The sequence below is a fragment of the Erpetoichthys calabaricus genome, chromosome 17, assembly GCF_900747795.2.
Source record: "Erpetoichthys calabaricus chromosome 17, fErpCal1.3, whole genome shotgun sequence".
NCBI classification, from domain to species: domain Eukaryota; kingdom Metazoa; phylum Chordata; class Cladistia; order Polypteriformes; family Polypteridae; genus Erpetoichthys; species Erpetoichthys calabaricus.
In genome coordinates, this window is record NC_041410.2 from 7,159,320 (window position 1) to 7,177,687 (window position 18,368).

Genomic DNA, 18,368 nt, shown 5'->3' on the forward strand with positions numbered 1-18,368 from the left:
TAAAAAAAAAACCAAATGAATATTGCCAGGACTGACTTCTGTACTTGGGTGGGTTTTGCAGGTGGTAAATAGGCAAGTGCAAATTACTCAGTGAGGCGGAAGTGTGCAGTCAGTAACATTTTTATTCTTAAACCTTCCAAGCCCCCGTTAAGAACCAAAATATTTTTGAGCCCTCTGTTAGGTATTTGTATTTTCTGGTATCTCCAAGGAATGAGAACATTTCCAAAGACCAGGAGTGTGTGTTACATTTTTTTTTTAATTAACATAACATTCTTAGACCCACTTGTTCCAACAACTTCTATATTTTTATAGTGTAATGATTGGGTACAATGATGTTTAGTTTGGGGAGATGTTGCTGCTTTTAATGTGCAGTTCTTACAAGTAGGTTGACTGTTCCTATTTTGACTTCCATATTTGAATTCTGTACTGCCATGACTGACTTTCTTAACTGTTGGAGAGTTTTATGTTTAGAAGAATTGAAGTTTATTATATAAATAACTGGACAAAAATTCATATTCTACAGTTTCTTTACGCACAAGTGGTGTTCTCCACTCCACCATGTTCTCATGGCCTTTGTTTACCTGCTTTGTGTCCTTTGGCAGGCTGGCATTGGTGGTATTCATTTGTGAGTATCCAGACAGAACCTTAATGGGGTTGTGAAAAGCTGACCTGCAAGAACAGGCTGACCTTGATCATTGGGTGCAGTTTGCATTTTAGAGGTGTGTGTTTTTTTTCCTATTCTTCTGTACTCCTTTTCACTTTTGCGTCATTCTTCAGGTTGAATATGTAAAAGTCATTTGGTTCACAGAGTTGTTAAGGGAGAGGCAAAATAACAAATCCTGTGGTATTAAAACAAAAATCGATTTAAAAACAAAAAAAAATCACTGGTTCCCAAAATGGTTTGGAGATAATTGGTGGTTTCTGTCTTTGACAACTGCCTACTGCTAATATTTCCAATATATATTTTAACTTGTATGTTGTGGAGCCATGTTGAGTTTTGCTAAATGTTGTGCACATTTGAATTTGGATGTCATGTTTGCTTAATTTTTTCTCCTTTGGACTTAACCAATGATTTCTGAGGAAAAGTACTGACAGTTCTCTTGTGCTTTGTAATTTGTGTTCTTCTATTGAATGATCACTATCAACCACTCATGTTTTTATAAAGCATGACTTAGTCACCATGGGAAGAGGATCCCACCATTTTTTTAATAAAAAAAAGAAAAAAAAAATCTAAGACTTTAGGTTTAAAATATCCATGTTGTGTTTTCTGTCTAACGTGTGTGCAGTTTGCATGATGAGGACTCGTGACTTGTGTGCACGTGATATCTAAAGTGGCTCGGCACAAGTGTCGGAATCATGGTGGCAGTGTTCAGATGAGACTGAATCCCCTCGCTGAGAATGAGTGTCTTGATGCTTCTTACTTAAAGGGTCCTACATGCAGTCACAGCCACAGTTTTCCTTGATTCCCCCCAACCCCCCCAAGCTGCTCCATACTTTACAATTACAAATCAGACCATTCAGACAGTGTGATTGAAGTGCACACTGCAGACTTCCATTTAAGGGGTTTTGCAGACATTTCTGTCACACCATGGACCCCTCATTTCAGAGCACCATAATGTTTGGGACACAGCCATGGCAGGTCTATTAAAGCTGTCATAGTTGGGACTTGTCCCTCGCATGCAATGACTGCTTGAAATTTGCAATTCGTGAACATCAGCAGGTGCTGGGGGTCTTCTCTGGTGATCCTCTGCCAAGCCTTTCATTCAGCCAGCTTCAGCTTCTGCTTGTTTTGGGGGCTTTGGCCCCTTAGGTTTTCTGTTCAGCATATGGTGGGCCTGTGTAATAAATCTGAAATTGGGTGAATGGCTTGGCCATTCGAGAATTTTATGTTTTTTAGCTATGTTAAACTATTGTGTGAGATCAGCAGTGTGTTTGGCTCATTATCTTGTAAAATGAAGTGCTGTCCAGTCAGTTTGGAGGCATTGACCGCAACTTGAACAGATGAGATGTTCCTGTTCACCTCCGAATTCACTGTGCCACGGCCATCAGCAGTTCCATCACCAATGAAGAGAAGTGTGGCAGCCATAACACCCCCCATCACCATGTTTAACAGATGAGGTGGTTTGCTTTGGGATTTTGGCCAGTTCCTTGTCTCCGTGCTTTGCTCCTTCCATCACTCTGATGAGGTTCATCTTTGTCTATCTGCCCACAAGATCTTTTCCCAGAATTCTGCAGGCTCTTTGTAATCTGGTCGTCCTGTTTTTGTGGCTAACTAATGGTTTACATTTTGCAGGGTGGCCTCTTCATATCTGTCTTCAGCTGATCGTCGTCTCTAACACACGCACATCGGCCCCCCAGAACACTGTTTCTGGTCTGTCACACAGGCATTTAGGGCTTTTTCTTGACCATAGTGAGGATTCTTCTGTCATCAGCAGTAGAGGTCTTCCTTGGATTAGCAGACCCTTTGTGTTTACTGAGCCCACCAGTGTGTTCGTTCTTCTTCATGATATTAGATAGTCGAGTTCAGTCATCTTTACATTTTTCTGGTGTCTCCAGTGGGTTTATTCTTGTTTTTCAGCTTCATGATGGCTTCTTTTGACTATCACTGACACAGCTTGTGCCTCCATATTGAACGATGGCTCCAAAGGGTAGAAGCAGGCTGTGGTGTCTTAATGAAGCCATAAAACCCACCTGAGGAATCACAAATACCTCTGACACCAATTGTTGCCCTGAACACACGTCTAAAAAGTGTCGTGTGACTGAAATGTCAGCAGATCCCCTTAAAGTCTGCAGTGTGCACTTTAATCACAAAGTCTGAATTGTTGGAGTGAAAGGGCCTTTGTCCCAAACATGATGGAGGGCACTGTAAGTAATTGTTCATGTGAGTTTAATGTCTTCGCACTACCCTGCACCCCATTCCTAGAGAGCACTTTGGAGTCACTCTTGAAGTACCACTGTGGACATTTGAGCAGATTTCATTTTATTTCACTTGGGAACTCCAAATTACAGAATGAGCAACCTAATCATCCACTGCGTCTAAAATGACCGGCTTGTGTCCAGAACTGCGCACACCTGTTTGAACGTTTCTTCTGGGGTTCCCTCTGCACACACCTGCAATCACAAACGGCATCCGGTTAGATGTGATGAGACAGGATAGCTTGGTAGAAGTCAAATGTCTGCCTGTAGCATGCTATGCCTCCATTTCATATTCTGTAATTTATTAAAATCGCATCTGCTTTGGCTTTTTACAAACCTGTAGGATTTAAGGTTATGACAAAAAAAAAAAAATACATGTAAATACCCGTCATTCATATTCTGTCGCACGTTAGACTTCCTTTGGCCTTCACACTGCATGAAGTGGCCATTGAGCTGTGTGTAGCGCGCCACGTTCAGAGCTCGCGTGACCTGAGAATTTGAAGGATTTGCAGATCTTATTCTGACATTTGCACCAGTAAGAGAAATGTGTGTCACTTGGGCCACCCCTGGCCATTCCAGAGTGACGGTATTGTGGCGTGCCAGGAGGATTTGCTGCTTTACTGGTGCCTTGTAAGTTATCAATAATAAGGCATCTTATTAATGACTCTGTGTGAGTGATTGATGCTCCTGAAGTGATGAGACATAAATGAAGTTTTGTATGCTTAATCATTTTAAACAAATTTCTAAACTTTATTAAAAAATAGTAGCTTATTGTTATAAATGTTGTTCTGGGATGTCATGCAGTCCTGCCACTTGTTCTTTATATTCAGCACTTCAGAAGAGGTCATCCACCTGAAGGTAATCCTGGCCAGTACTTGGATGGGAGACCATCTAGGACACGGGTGTCAAACTCCAGGCCTGGTGGGCTGCAGTGGCTGTAGATTTTCATTCTAACTCTTTCCCTAATCAGTTTTCACTGCTAATTCACTTTTTTCCCTTCATTTCCATAGTCCTGTTAGAAGGATTCAGTCCTCTGAATTGATTAATTTCCTCATTAAATGACAGCCCAACAGAAATGAGATGTGAAACGAGCCAAAAGATTACACGCTTAACCTGGGGCTTCAAACTCCAACCACTTTCTTAATGAGAAGCCAAGTTAATTAAACCCGTTATTTAATTATTTATTCTGCCACAGCAGACATTTCCAAAACTGATGATTTTCTGTTTTTTTCTAAGAACACCATCAAGATGTTTTGATGACCTGAGAGATCAGCCTTACTGAGACCTCCACCTTTCTCTATTTTTAGATTCTGTGTGATGGGCACAGGTGAGAGCTGGTCATGTGGCCGCTTGTTTCGGGTCTCGTTATTGTTTGGCCGCTAATTAAGGATCAAGAAACAACTAAGGGACCTGAGTCAAGTTAATTAAAAGAAGTAATTAGCAGAAAAAACTGGTCACTAATTAAGAAGATGGTTAGAATGAAAACCTGCAGCCACCCAGGCCCTCCAGGACTGGAGTTCGACACCCCAATCTAGGAAAAGCCTGGGTTGCCATTGTGAGAACAGCAGGGGGCCACTTACCCTGTGGTCTGAATGTGCATCCCAATACCCCATTGCAAGGGGGGGGCACCACCATTCTTCAGATGGGACGTAAAACTGGCGTCCTGACACACTGTGGTCATTAAAGATCCCTGGGCATCCTTCATAAACAGTAGGGTGTATCCTGATGTCCTGGCTACATTGCCCACCACGGCCTGGTCATTCTGGACCCCTGATCATCTCCTGCCTTTAACTGACTGTCTCTCTCACCACCTAACAGGTCATGTGTGGTGAGCGGACTGGTGCAAAAACCGCTATCGTCACATCATCCAGGTGGGTGCTGCACATTAGTGGTGGCTCCCCACTTGCTATGTAAAGTGCTTTGAGTAGTGAGATAAGGCGCTATATAAATGTAAAGAATTATTATTGTTTAATTTGAAAACAATTGTGTTGCCTTTATTCTGCAACAAAGTATAACAAAATGGTGATGGGTTGTGCTCTGCCAGTAGTAGTGGCATTGGCTACTTTAGTGACAGGCCACTTGTTGCCTCAGAGAAAGTCACCCCGAGGTGCAGTTCTATCAGAATGATGGAAGTGAAGGGCTGGGCCCCCTAAAACCCAATATCAGCATATTGAAGAGTTTTGTGGCGAGCTCTTACTCTGATTAGACACATTGTGGTGACAAACGGTCCAATTGCTGCAGTAATGCTGTGCACTCAGCACTTTGTAGGACCCTTGTATTAACACAATCCCCCCCACCCACCTTCTGTTAACAGATATGGCCCATACAATAATACCAAAAACACCAGCTGGTATAAGGGGGTGATGGCTCCAAGTTTTGGATGGACGGGACTTTCTCCCTTCCCAGGGAATCTCCTGGGCATTCCAGAGTGACTTTGGGAACTGAGTTTACCTCACACAAGCCCCCGCCCCCCAAGTGGTAGTCCTTGGCATAAAAGATACGCTCAGAGTTGTAGGCTTCTGAGCTGCATGTCCTATGTTTTGGGTGCCCCCTTTGCTGCAGTTTGGCTGTCTGATTAACCTGGGCAGTGACAAAGCAGTAAGGTGGCACTGAAAGTCCCATTGGCACTGTGCCCTCGTTGCTGTTGGCCCCTGTTGCTTCAGCTGACGGTGTGATGGAGCACTTTGGTTCTTTCTGCTCTTATTTCTGTGTCTTTTGTAATTTTCCGCCAACAGCTCTTTTAATTTTTGTTTGTATTACGCTGACGGTGTTGCTGCCACTTTTACATTTTTGGAAGGGTCTTAACAGAAATACACAAACGAAACTTGGGAGTCTGAGAAAAGTAAGGACACAGCGGAGTAGCTCTGAGGGAGATGGCTCCAGTGTTAACTGGGCACCCCAGTGTTTAAGTGAGGCTGTCATCCTGTGGACTCTCTGCCCCCACTCACTCCTGGGCCGAGTTTGGCCAGCAGCTGCTTCACCTTCTGGGACGCGTGCAGATTTCATCCGCATGACGGACATGGAAAGAACTTGCAGAGCCCACAGAGCGACCAGGATGAGATGTGAACTGAAACCCCCGAACTGTGAGTGTCAAAATCTTTTGTCATAGTAGCTGCATAAAATCTGTCACCAAAGTATACATGAATGTTAATGTCCGTTTGTGTTAATTCTGACAAAAACTGATTACCCGGTGCACAAGTCCTCTCTTCTCATAAGCGGCAATGGTGGGTTCCAGCGTTTTCTTGCAGGCCTCTGTTTTCATCCTGATGGAGGCTTCATCTCGGTGGTGCAGGCTGACAAGACTTTGAATGTAGAGTCTGTCTGCCATGGTCTCTGACGAGCACTCAAGCAGCAGCACCACTTCAGGACTTGTTACCTGCCACACACACACACACAAAAAAGGATTTGTATGAGTATTGCAGACCCTCTAAAGACGCAGTCACACAGTGGGGGTCCTCGCTTCTGCCTCAGTGCTCAGGTTCATTTTAGGTTGTGTCCTTCAAGAATGAGTGAGTAATTGGGACATTGCTTAGGGTGGCGTGTAATTTGTGTGCCATTTTAAAGATTTTGTTAAATGATAACACCCCCGCCTGTTCCTTCATAGTTTTTATCATGTGTTACAGAGATGGCATGTGAATGGCTCAGCGGTGGTCATTTATGAAACTAACAGTAATCAGCACAGACCTCCACATTAAAGTTTGCAGTGCATCCTCTATTGGAATGTACTTTATAAGTGCATGAGGTAATAAAATGCATTGCATTTGTCGTTCTAACAGATGGCACATCACAAACATTTGTAGCAATAAAATTCATTACTAGGAATGTTTGTGAGGCGCCATCTTTTGGAATGATAAAAATGTAATACCTATGTCTCATATGCCATTTGGTATGGTATTTGTAAAAGCAGTATTCGTGTTTGTGTCATGTGTTGGAGTGGCAAATGAAATGCATCTTCCTTCTACAAGTGTTTGCGTTGACATCTGTTGGAGTGAGAAATTTAACATTTATGTCTTGTTATATACCATTTGGTATGGGATTTGTAAAAGCAGCGTTCACATTTGTTATGCACCATCTGTTGGAGTGGCAAATGAAATGCATCTTCTACAAGTGTTTGTGTTGTGACATCTGTTATAGTGAGAAATTTAACATTTATGTCTTGTTATATACCATTTGGTATGGGATTTGTAAAAACAATATTCGTGTTTGTGCCATCTGTTGTAGAAGGAAGATGCATTTCATTTGCCACTCCAAGTGTTTGTGTTGTGACATCTGTTATTGTGAGAAATTTAACATTTATGTCTTGTTATATACCATTTGGTATGGGATTTGTAAAAGCAGCGTTCACATTAGTTATGCACCATCTGTTGGAATGACAAATGCAGTGCATCTTTCTGTTACAAATGTTTGATGTGTTATCTGTTGGAATGACAAATGTAATACATATGTCTCATTTGCCATTTGGTATGCTATTCATAAAAGCAGTGTTAGTGGTTGTGATGTGCCATCTGTTGGAGTGGCAAATGCAATACCTGTGTCACATACGCGATTTGGTATGGTATTTGTAAAAGCAGTATTAGTGTTTGTGATGTGCCATCTGTTGGAGTGAGAAATTCAATGTTTGTCTCCGTTATATGCTATTTGGTATAGGATTTGTAAAAGCAGCATTCATATTTATGTGCCATCTGTTGGAGTGACAAATGCAATGCATATGTCTCATAAATGCTATTTGATATGGGATTTGTAAAGGCAGTGTTAATCTTTGTGATGTGCCATCTGTTGCAGTGAGAAATTCACTCGATTTTACTGCTACAAGTGTTTGTGATGAGCTATGTGTTGGAGTGAGAAATGCAATGTTTATGTCTCTGTTATATGCCACTTGGTATGCTATTCATAAAAGCAGTGTTAGTGTTTGTGATGTGCCACCTGTGAAAATGACAAATGCCATATTTAAGTCTCTGCCCTTACTATATATTATATGCCATTTTTGATATGGGATTTGTAAAAGCAGTGTTAATGTTTATGATGTACCATCTGTTGGAGTGCTGGAGACATGACATCCAGATGGACACACAGATATAGAGACACTTGTCATTTTCGTAAGGTATGCAAACAGTGGTCCCTTCCAAACCCCTGGTGGTCTGATATTGTAACTCCTGACTGCTGCCATTATGCTGGCATGCCTGGTTGTTCAACTCTGTCATCCCAATGCCCTCGATTTCCAACAAGTTGCGGGCCCCCCTGTTAAAGTGGGGAGGGCTGCCTATGATTCTCTTTTTTTCAGGCTGGATTTTCTCCACGCGTCTTAAACGAGATTTTCATCTTGAGCCCAAAACTCACCACCTTTTCGAATTCTTCATTCTGGCCATCGTCCTCATCAGTAGGAAAGCCGCTGATCACGAACCCTTTGGCGGATGGCAAACTCCTGAGCATGGTGTCTCGCAGCTGCGCCACAACAATTTCCTGTAAAGACCAGACGTTATGAAGCAGTGCCCGCCTTCATTCCCGGGAGGATAAAGTTGGCACTCCCTGGCTCACCTTTGACACCGTGTCCCCCCTCTCCATGAGCTCCTTGATTTGCTGCCCTGTTGGAGACCTGCTGGCCACCTCCAGCTTCAACAGCTCGCCCACAGACAAGTGCAGGTATCCATATCTGGCCGCGATCTGCTGGCATTGAGTGTTCTTTCCAGAGCCGGGACCACCAAACATGAATATAACGTGAGTCCGATGCAACTTATCTGTGAAAAGAAAGAATTTAACATGGGGGCGGCATTGTGACAGAGGTTAGGACTGGGTGCAAATCCCAGTTGGTTGGATGCCTGCGTTTTACTTCAAAATGCTAAACGTGTGTGACCCGCATCCGTCTGTGAGCCTGAAGTGCTGGTGTGCCCGTGCCCATCCAGCATTGCTTCTCCCTGGCACCCTATGTGTTGACTTTGAATCCCAGACTTGTTCTCTTTGTGGAGTTTGCACATTCTTCAAGGGCCTATGGGAGGTTTTCTCAGCAATCCCCCTAAAGCTGGCAAGGTTGAGACAAGAAATGCTGTTTATGTGATTTACGGCTGGGCTACATTAGATAGCTAGATAGATTTATTACAATAAACGACAATACACTCGGGCCGGGAGTCTCTTACTCTCCCCCAAAACACACACACACACACACTTCCCCGTTGGGTCTGTTCTGATTAGTTACTCCCTTATTTCCTAAGTAGTTGTACTACCTGTCTAAGATGGGCTGAAAATGAATTAATCAACCTAAACCTCAGCATTAAGGTTTGCAGTGCACTCTCTACTGAAATGTACTTTGAAAATCATGTAGGAATAAAATGCCTTTCACTTGTCATTCCAGCAGATGGCACATCACATACCTCTGTAATAATTAAATGCATTACCACAAATGGTTGTGATGCACCATCTGTTGAAATAAGTACAATGCATATGTCTGTTATCTGACATTTGATATGGGATTTGTAAAAGCAGTGATCATGTCTGTGATGTGCCATCTGTTGGAATGACATGAAATGCATATATGTCTGTTATCTGACATTTGGTATGGGATTTGTAAAAGCAGTGATCATGTCTGTGATGTGCCGTCTGCTGAAATGACAAATGCAATGCATATGTCTTTGTTATGACATTTGGTATGGGATTTGTAAAAGCAGTGATCATGTCTGTGATGTGCCGTCTGCTGAAATGACAAATGCAATGCATATGTCTTTGTTATGACATTTGGTATGGGATTTATAAAAGCAGTGATCATGTCTGTGATGTACCATCTGTTGGAATGACAAATGCAATGCATTTGACTACTACAAATGTTTGTGATGTGCTATTTGTCAGAATGACAGAGACATGGTAACTGGCCAGATAAACAGACACCTGGATGAGCCCGTTTATGGGTCCAACGCTGAAGTAGCTGCTGCCTTTGGTGGTGTTTGCAACCCGCCCACCCGCCATATTTGCTGTGCTTGTTGTTAATTGACATTATTAGGATACAATATGGGGAGAAAAAATGTCTAATAAATGTAAACATCCTTCTGGAATGCTGAATAAGCGATAGGCGCAGTAAAGAAGTGAGTTGAAGTAGACATAAACTGACTTGCTGGTTGCGAAGTTGATTGGAACAGATACCAGTGTAGCCACAGGGGGGCGCCAGGACGGAGTTACAGTTGTAAACTAAACGTCTCCGGGCGTGCTTTTTTTTTTTTTTTTTTGGTCATATGTTTAAACACCAAATCCCCAAAGTGTGGCGAGAGAAGGACGTGCTCTCCTTTAGGAGTTTCTCGCAGTTCAGTCTGAGCAGGATGGTCCGTGATGAGTCTCTGATGGCAAGTTCGCTCTCGTTCTCGCCTTCTCTCTTTCTCTCTCTCTCTCTCTCTCTCCAGCAGTGACTGCTGCTCAGCAGGGAGGGTGGAGTTTAAACGCAAAGCCCCGCCCCTTCCTTCTCATCCCACCCGGTGACATTTCGGCACGCACGCACACCTATGGCTGGACGCTCCATCCTTTGTTCTTACCAAGTGACCTTTTCTAAAATGATCTAAGCGTGCCATTTTGGGCGACATGACGCTGCAGCAGTCGCACTTGGCTTTGGAGGCGAATTCACTAAATGCCACAGCCTTCTCGGATCGACCTGATTTTGAACTTCAAAAGCCATAGGTGTGGGCAGGCACAGTGGTTAGGGGGTTGCTGCCTCATGGCTCCTGGAATATTGGGGGTCGATTTTCAGTTGTTAGTGGTGGTGCGCAGTCTGCATGCACTGAGTAAGTCCTGGCATCACATCCAGGTTTTTCGTTCTTTAGCCCCGTGGGACCATAAAATGAAGAAATTGCAATTTTAGTAAATGTGAGAGTAATTGAAGGACACTCCACACAGCGAGAGCGGGACTTGACCTCGGGTCCCATGAGCTATAAGGCAGCAGCACAGACTGTTGTGCCACTTTGCTTCTCCACTTCTGCCGATTTAACTTTCGTTGTCTTGGATGTTCAAATGAAGCTGTTGGCCCCTACTGGTGGGCATTAGTGCCTGGCACTGCAAAGATCTGTGGGTAGTGAAGTGAGAGCTGCCACTGCAGTGTCTACGTTTACACTAATTTATGGAGGTAAAGAGTTTTTATTCAGAGTCATGGGGTTTCAGTGGTGTTCATCCAAACTGGCAGCAACAGGCAACAATGCCAGAACCAACCCTGGGTAGGATGACAATCCTTTGCAGGGCACAACACCCTCTTCCATTCATGCCACTGTATGCTAGGAGATTTCATCAACAAAAAATTCAAATGCAGGGATTGTGTGCCAATCACCTTGGCATTGTGTACATTTGAGGCCATCACCGTTTCTCAGCTACTCTTTTTATAAAAAATTCGTACCCTTGCCCCTCCGTCCATCTTCTGGACCCGCTCATTTGTTAATGGAGTCACAAAGAAGCAAAATACATCAGCTGAGGGTGAGACGTCAGTCATTTACAGGCCACACTCACTCCCACTGGGCCGACTTTGTGCCAACCAATTTATAACCCAGTGGGCTCGTCACTGGCATGCAGGAAGTAAAAAAAGAAAAGAAAAAAAAAAGCAGAATACCCAGAATAAAGTCCTACGGGTACTGAGAGAACGTGCTGAACCCGGGAGGCTGTGGGGCAGCATCTCAAAGCACTGTGCCACCGGGCAAAGATCGAACCCGGGTCCATGGACCTGTGAGGTGGCAAAGTAAACCGTTGAGTTACTCTACATATACAGCAACTGGGATGAAGCCCACCCCAAGACCCCTGTATTGTTCAGGGAGCAACTCTCACCGCTGGGCTATGCAGACAAGACATAGGGTGGGCCCGATTAGAGGGTTTTGGAGCTATGAAGCAGCAACACTCGGACCACTGGGCCGAGATTGAGCCCAGGTCACCACAGATATGAGGCAGGACCTCGACCCACCGTGCCACTTTAAACAAACACCAAACCGAGACTGAGCCACACAAAGTGGGCTCAGCTCTAACCGGTGGGCTACACTGACGACACATAGGGTGAACCTGAATCGAGGGTCCTGGAGCTGGGAAGCAGCAACGCTGACCGCTGTGCTACTCCTATAGTAGGTGGGCTGGGATTGAACGCGGGTCTGCAGAGTTGTGAGGCAGCATCCTTACCCACAGTGCAATATGTACAAAGACCTCGCTGAAGTGCGCGGTGCCCACCATGCTGTGCGTTCGCTCGCCGTCTGGTCGACTACTGCCGTCCATTGAACTGTGAGGTACTTCTTACACAACACTTAAGGTGGAAATGAGTGGCCGTTTCTAGAGTTGTGAGACGACAACAACAACCACCTTCTGTGCCCGGGCTGAAACTGATCCCAGGTCTGCTGAAGTGTCCGGGTGCAACTCTTAACAAACAAACTGAGGGTCCTGGGGCTGTAAGGCGGCAACGTATGCCAAGCAGGCCGAGATTGAACCCGTGTCCACAGAGGATTCCTAGCCCCACTACCACATAAGCGTGGACTGAACTGTGAAGTTGGCAGGCAGCAGCGCTAACCACTGTGCCGCTGTCCTGCTGCACCGTTTTCTCAGTTTTAGACCACTTTTGTAATTCCGTTTTGGAATTTCCATATCCATGGAGTTTTTCAGGAATATTCCCCCACACCCCCTTTTTATCTTTATGGATTGATTGGTCACATTTTTTCTTCCTGGGGGTCTCTCTCCCCCATCTGTCGTTTCCAGCCCACCATTAAATAGAATTTGACAGACTTACCTTCGGCGGTTTCTGGTGGGCACGTCATGCAGTCGTGTTCGGCCTGTAAGCAGAGGAGTGCAGACATACGGTGGGATCATTCACATTATTTTTTTTTTTTTTTTTTTTTTTGTCCAATGCAAAAATGTTTCCAGCCATCCATCTTGCAAACCCGCTAATCCTGAGTAGAGACGCGGGGAAGCTGCAGCCGATCCTAGCAACCATCAGACACAAGGCAGGATCAACCGCTGCACAGGGTGCCAGTCTGTCGCAGGGCAACATTTGTCTCCATTCCTGTAAATCCCAAATCCTAGTTAGGGTCTACTTAAGGTCATCCCTCCTCACTATCCCACCCTTTAACTCGGAAATCTGAAAAATGGCCACAGTAGCTCAACCTGTGATTGGGCCACCATGTGGCAGACTTGCAAGTGCCCACTCTGCACTCCGCTGGTTTCCCTGTCCCAGGATTGTAATTGGTGGAGAGATGCGGTAGGCTGGCGCCCTGCCCGGGGTTTGTTCCTGCCTTGTGCTGGCTGGGATTGGCTCCAGCAGACCCCCGTGACCCTGTGTTAGGATATAACCAGTTGGATGGATTGATGGATGTGGTGGAGTTGAAGCCCCAGTGACCGTCATTGCTAACGGCTGAGTGGGCCATAAAATGGAGTGATCCAAAAAAATGGACCCCCCACCACCACCCCCCTTTGAGAAAAAGAACAACTATGAGGAGGCAGATTATGTGATCTGGACGTGTAGTGAAGACCACTCTCTCAAGAGAAATGCCAGGCCAAGCCCACTAGGAGAAGACCCTCGACCGGTTCACTTGGGGTACTTGGAATTTTCTCGGTATTCCATGAAGACTGAGGGGGTAGGATGAAGAAGACCAGGTGTATTCAGCATTATTACCACGAGACCCTCACTGGCACGAGTCCGGGGTGGGTGCACGTGGGTCTAGGGGGCCCGTGGTGACTTCATGGGTGTTCCACAAAGGCTTCATATCATCCAACCTGAGGCTACTTAGCCAATTAGCGGTCAACAGACCACCACCCCCCGCTAGTGTATTACCCCAGATGAACAGAGTAACTGCTGGACCACCCAGTTGTGAGGGTCCGCAGGAAGCGATTAGCAGATGAGATCAGCTCACCCCTGGGTGTTGGGGTGTCTGAGCTCCATAGAGAATATTAATCAGAGGAATACAACGGAAACGGGATTTGTGACGCGGGTGAACGTTGGCATTCCTTACCTCGTCATCCATCTCGTCTGAATCGGAGCCGTTCTCCGCTATCATGCTGAGGTCCGGCTCGCTGGCCCCTAAAATGCACAGAATAGACTCTGATCAGACTTCCAAAGCCCACCATCTCCCAGGGATTGGCTTCTGATGCTTTAATGGTCCAGCACTGGTCAATCCCTCTGACCCAAATACCTCATCCCACATCTCATGAGGGCTCCTTAAGAAGAAACCGCATGTCCGGTTTGAGTCGGGGGCAGCAAAAGGAAAGACCCCCTCAAGTGTTTTTTCGGGCTCAGGCCATCTCAATCGCTCATTAGAAGGACCAGTCGTGGAGTGTCGAATGCCTGATGTCTAGTCAGGCAGAGGGGTCCACAGACTTGGGGTCCGTCACTGCCAGTCGCCTCTTTAGCCCGATGAATAACCAGGACAGTCGCCATCCCAGACCCTTAAGTGACCGGCTGGCAACAAAGAAGTCTGTCAGCTGACGTCCACCTGTAATGGTCTCGCTCTTTGTCCCTTTAGGCCACCCCAGCTTCTCCGGCCATGCTGCTTCATAAGGGATGGATCGTGGTCTGACAAAGACAGGCTATGGTGGTGCTACTGGCACCACACGACGTTCTGGAGTAGACGGTGGGTTTTATACTGAAACCAGAGGGCATTATGGGAGTGCGGTTGATTTATGGACTTTGGGGTCCTGCAAGCCCCTGGCGTTCAGAATGTGCTGTTTTTATAGGTGGTTAGAGGGGTACAGTTAAGTTTTTCAGTTATGTCACACTGTGCCCATTAGGGTTGTGTGGTATACCAGAACTGGCAAAGAAGCGGAAAACCCAATTTGTTTAAAACGGTGCAGCAGTTTGGCACTTCCATTACCAGATGTTAAAGGCCTTTGTTCTACCTTCATCCAAGGGGGTGGGGGGGCTCTTTGAGGTGCCCTCATTTCCTTACCGCCCCGCTTTAATCCAGTGGGAATCCCCATTCTCTCCACACCCTTCAGTTTTTGGGGGACCCTGCTCACCCCCTCTTTCTGCTCTTTGACATGCTGAAGACTCAACAAGGGACCCTCCCTGTGCGCCACCCTCTCCAACACCCACTGGGGGACCCTCCTCAACAAAAAGGTGTAGCAAGGCAGGGCGCCACAAGCTTATTACGTTGCACCAGGTTGGCACGCGGTCGTGTGACTAAAAAATGGGGGTCACCGGTATGAGCTTTGGTCCCGTTGTGGTAGCAGTGCTGAGGTCTGAAAGCGGGTCGATCTAACACTAGCGCCTGTAGTGACTGGCACATAATCTGTCTGTCACTGTTGATTGCCCCTGGGTATGCCAGTGCTCCACCGTCCCAGTCCATAATCCATCCCCGTGTTTCGTCATCCTCACCTTCTGCTGGTTCCTTGGCAGGGAAGAGCCTGTGGTCCACAGTGACGCAGATGTCCTGGAAAACTTGTTCTTCATCTCTGCTGGCGTCCAGCTAAAACCAAAGCATGAAGGATGCTGAGTCTAAAATAGTGGTGCCAACCCATCAAAGAAAAACCTGCCACTTGCTTCTAACGGACCGTCTGTTACGGCCTGACCTCTGCCCTGTTATGAATGTCCCAGTCACCCGTTCGGCCCAGTTTGAAATTGGTGTGGTGAGCAAAAAGCGGGGGGGGGGGGCCTGGGCGCGAAGCAGAACTCTGCCCAGGTTGGGGGTGGCCAGGTCATCGCAGGGCACAGCTTTACCCAGTGCAAGCCAACATCAACATAAAGCACATATTCCCAGCGAATGCCTGCCCTTTGCCACTTTAAAATAAGTTCAACAGGGGCGAGGACACGGGGCACAGATGGAAGCTGGCAAGGGTCCAAGCAGTTTCATCCAATTTTGCTCCTAGGGAGGCCATCACGGTGGTATGAAGGTTTACTAAGGTCGTACCCCTCGACCGGATGCGGTTTCTTCTTTCCGCCATATTGGTTTACCTCCATCCATCCATCCATCCATCCATTATTCAACCCGCTATATCCTAACTACAGGGTCACAGGGGTCTGCTGGTGCCAATCCCAGCCAACACGGGGCACAAGGCAGGAAACAAATCCCAGAGATTGGTTTACCTACGTGTTTGTTTGTTACGTTAAATAAAATATAAAATTCTGGACTTCAGCGGTGTCTCATCTACCAGTCACGTGACCGTGACCCCTGCACTCGGCTTTCTGTTAGCTAAACCTGCGCATTTCTGGTGGTCCCAGAGCCCCCTCTTTTACAACAGTGTTGTGCTTATTTCTTGTTTTCATCTATTTTTATTTTTTTCATTTTGTATTTCGTGTGTTTCTGTCTCAGCTGGAGTAGGTCAGCCCTGGCATGGAGGCAAACCAGGTGGTGGTCATCTTTGGGTGGCACCTACCATTTTTGACGATCTCAGACCTTGAGTTACAAACACCAGGGGGCGCTCCTCCTCTCTCACCGCTAATGTAAATTAATCTTCTCGCTTGAAACACCGAGGGGGGGGGGGGGCCTCAAACATACCCCACACCATTCAATTATATATACGGGTAGCTATGCCCAAAAAACTATGATGCCCCACTCACGTATGAAGATGTATGCAGGTTGGGGGCGAATTCGCAACTTCACCAAGGGTAGCAAACATACCAGAGCCGACCCAAGGAAGAAAGACAGTGTCTGAGGTTAATTCGAGTGGTCAGATGAAGGTGAAATCGCAACTTGGGGCAGGGTGCCAACCCCAGTGAGACGAAGCGACACGGTAAACCAAACTCAAAAGTCGTAGGCCAGAAGAGAAGTCGGGGAACCCTAAGGAGAATTTCCGGAGAGAATCGCACGCCAAGTGGTAAATCAATCCAAACTCGGAGAAGCGAGAAACGCGCGTGACGACCTTTGACCTGGTCGCGCTGATGATATCACACATTCCCGGGGAATTGTGGGAAAATTACCTCGGCAACTGCAGACACCAACGTCGTCATTTTTTTTTAAATCCTCTTCCTGTGAGGCCATTTTGTAAGATTCTCAGGAAAAATGGTAGAAAATTAAACCTCGAGATCGACTTCCTCGAGTATCAAAGCCCCAGTTTAGTCGTGGAGAAAGCCCACCGAGCTCAGACAGGTCGTTGGTGGTGTTTAGTTTCTCTCGTTTTTCACTTTGTTTCTCGTTAGTTTGTTGACCGCAGCGCCATCTCGTTTTTTAATTTCCTGAGGACTTCGATATTTTATGCAGTTTGTTGCTGCAGTGCTGTGAGCCGTTAACTAGCGGTGTGACCCCAATGGTGACTCGTCGGGACGTCACTAACGTGATGCTTTATAAGGCAGCGCCAACCGGGGATCAAGTTAATAGAAATTTTCTTAAAAGGATAAATCGGTGCCGTTACATAAACTCCTCGTTTTTCGGGTTAAGAACGTCATGCTTTGCTCCTCCATCTTCGATTCTTGCTCGTGTTTGGGTTTTGAGGCGCTCTTGTTTGGTCTTCTCCTCTTCTGACCTTTTGCTTGTTTGCTAGTTGAGTTTCTCTTCCCGATTCTTTCTTTATCCCCTTTGCCTTTTGGCCCGTGTGACGGATGGCCAGGGCCATTACCCGGCCAGGACTGGGTGGAAAGACCGAGGGAGAAGACCGTATTTAGGACATTATCTCCCCCTGAAACATTAGAAGTCAGCCCTCCCTGGGTTGCTACAGCACCACGGAGCCCCACAGGGCATGCTGGGAGTTGTAGTTTGGAGGAGCTCTGCTCTGTGGGTGCCGCCAGGGGGTGCTGCAGGTGCAGTTGGGTCCTTGGAAGAACCACTGCTGCCACACCCTGAAGAGCAGCTGGAAGAAGGTTGAGAAACGACTGGGGCGGCCACAGCACCAATCAGAGAGCCAGAGACGGGTGCTGGAGGGCAAAGCAGGTGAGGAGGAGGAGGAGGAGTGAAGAATTGAGAGAGAAAGAGGACGACTGCGTTAGATTTGGTGCTTTATACTGTGCTCTAAAGTGGGGAGCAACAGAAAACGCTTTCCCACTGAAGAATAAAAGTTTGTTGTCTCGAACTCAAGCCTGTCTCTGTTGGGGTTTGGGCAGCAGTACGCCCCCTGGTGGACCAGACCTGCCATCTACCGGCAGGACAGCAAGGCTGGACAACAACGTTAACGTGAAAAACAACCAAAAATAGCTAGAGAGTCACAAGGCCGTTATGTTAGCCAGCCGAGTCATTTTGAGACGACAAACGGGTGAGAAGATGAAAGAAGAAAAGTGAGCCGAATCGGGCGATCGAGAAAATGGAAGCAACAAAACGAGAATCAAAAGTGAAATTCTTCAGGACGCAGTAAAAGTCAGAAAACCCGGAGCTCAAAAAATAAGAGAGAAGCACAAAATGGGGTTTGTCAGCGGCAGCTCGGATGACCTTTTAACCTCGGGAGGTCATGACCCCAGAGGACACACCCCCTAGCAACAAAAAATAAAGCTTCCTAGACAACGGGATATGACATTGTGGTCAGAAACAAAGCAACAAATCAAACCAAACAAAACAGACCATGGACGGCACCCACGGTGAGCCATGACAATTGCAGTAAGG

The 18,368-nt window shown here is 46.3% G+C and overlaps 1 protein-coding gene across 1 annotated transcript in view; it reads right to left on the reverse strand.

Moving 5' to 3' along the window:
- Nucleotides 1-2,963: 2,963 nt before the first annotated feature.
- LOC114667670 (adenylate kinase isoenzyme 5-like) overlaps nucleotides 2,964-18,368 on the reverse strand; it is a 37,313-nt gene continuing 21,908 nt past the window's right edge. Inside the window, exons 7-13 of the mRNA XM_028823058.2 lie at nucleotides 15,218-15,308; nucleotides 13,857-13,924; nucleotides 12,638-12,680; nucleotides 8,452-8,651; nucleotides 8,254-8,376; nucleotides 6,104-6,292; nucleotides 2,964-3,111 (exon numbers count right to left, since the gene is read on the reverse strand). Coding sequence (XP_028678891.2) covers nucleotides 3,037-3,111; nucleotides 6,104-6,292; nucleotides 8,254-8,376; nucleotides 8,452-8,651; nucleotides 12,638-12,680; nucleotides 13,857-13,924; nucleotides 15,218-15,308 — 789 coding nt within the window. The 3' untranslated portion in view covers nucleotides 2,964-3,036. The remainder of the gene's footprint in view (nucleotides 3,112-6,103; nucleotides 6,293-8,253; nucleotides 8,377-8,451; nucleotides 8,652-12,637; nucleotides 12,681-13,856; nucleotides 13,925-15,217; nucleotides 15,309-18,368) is intronic.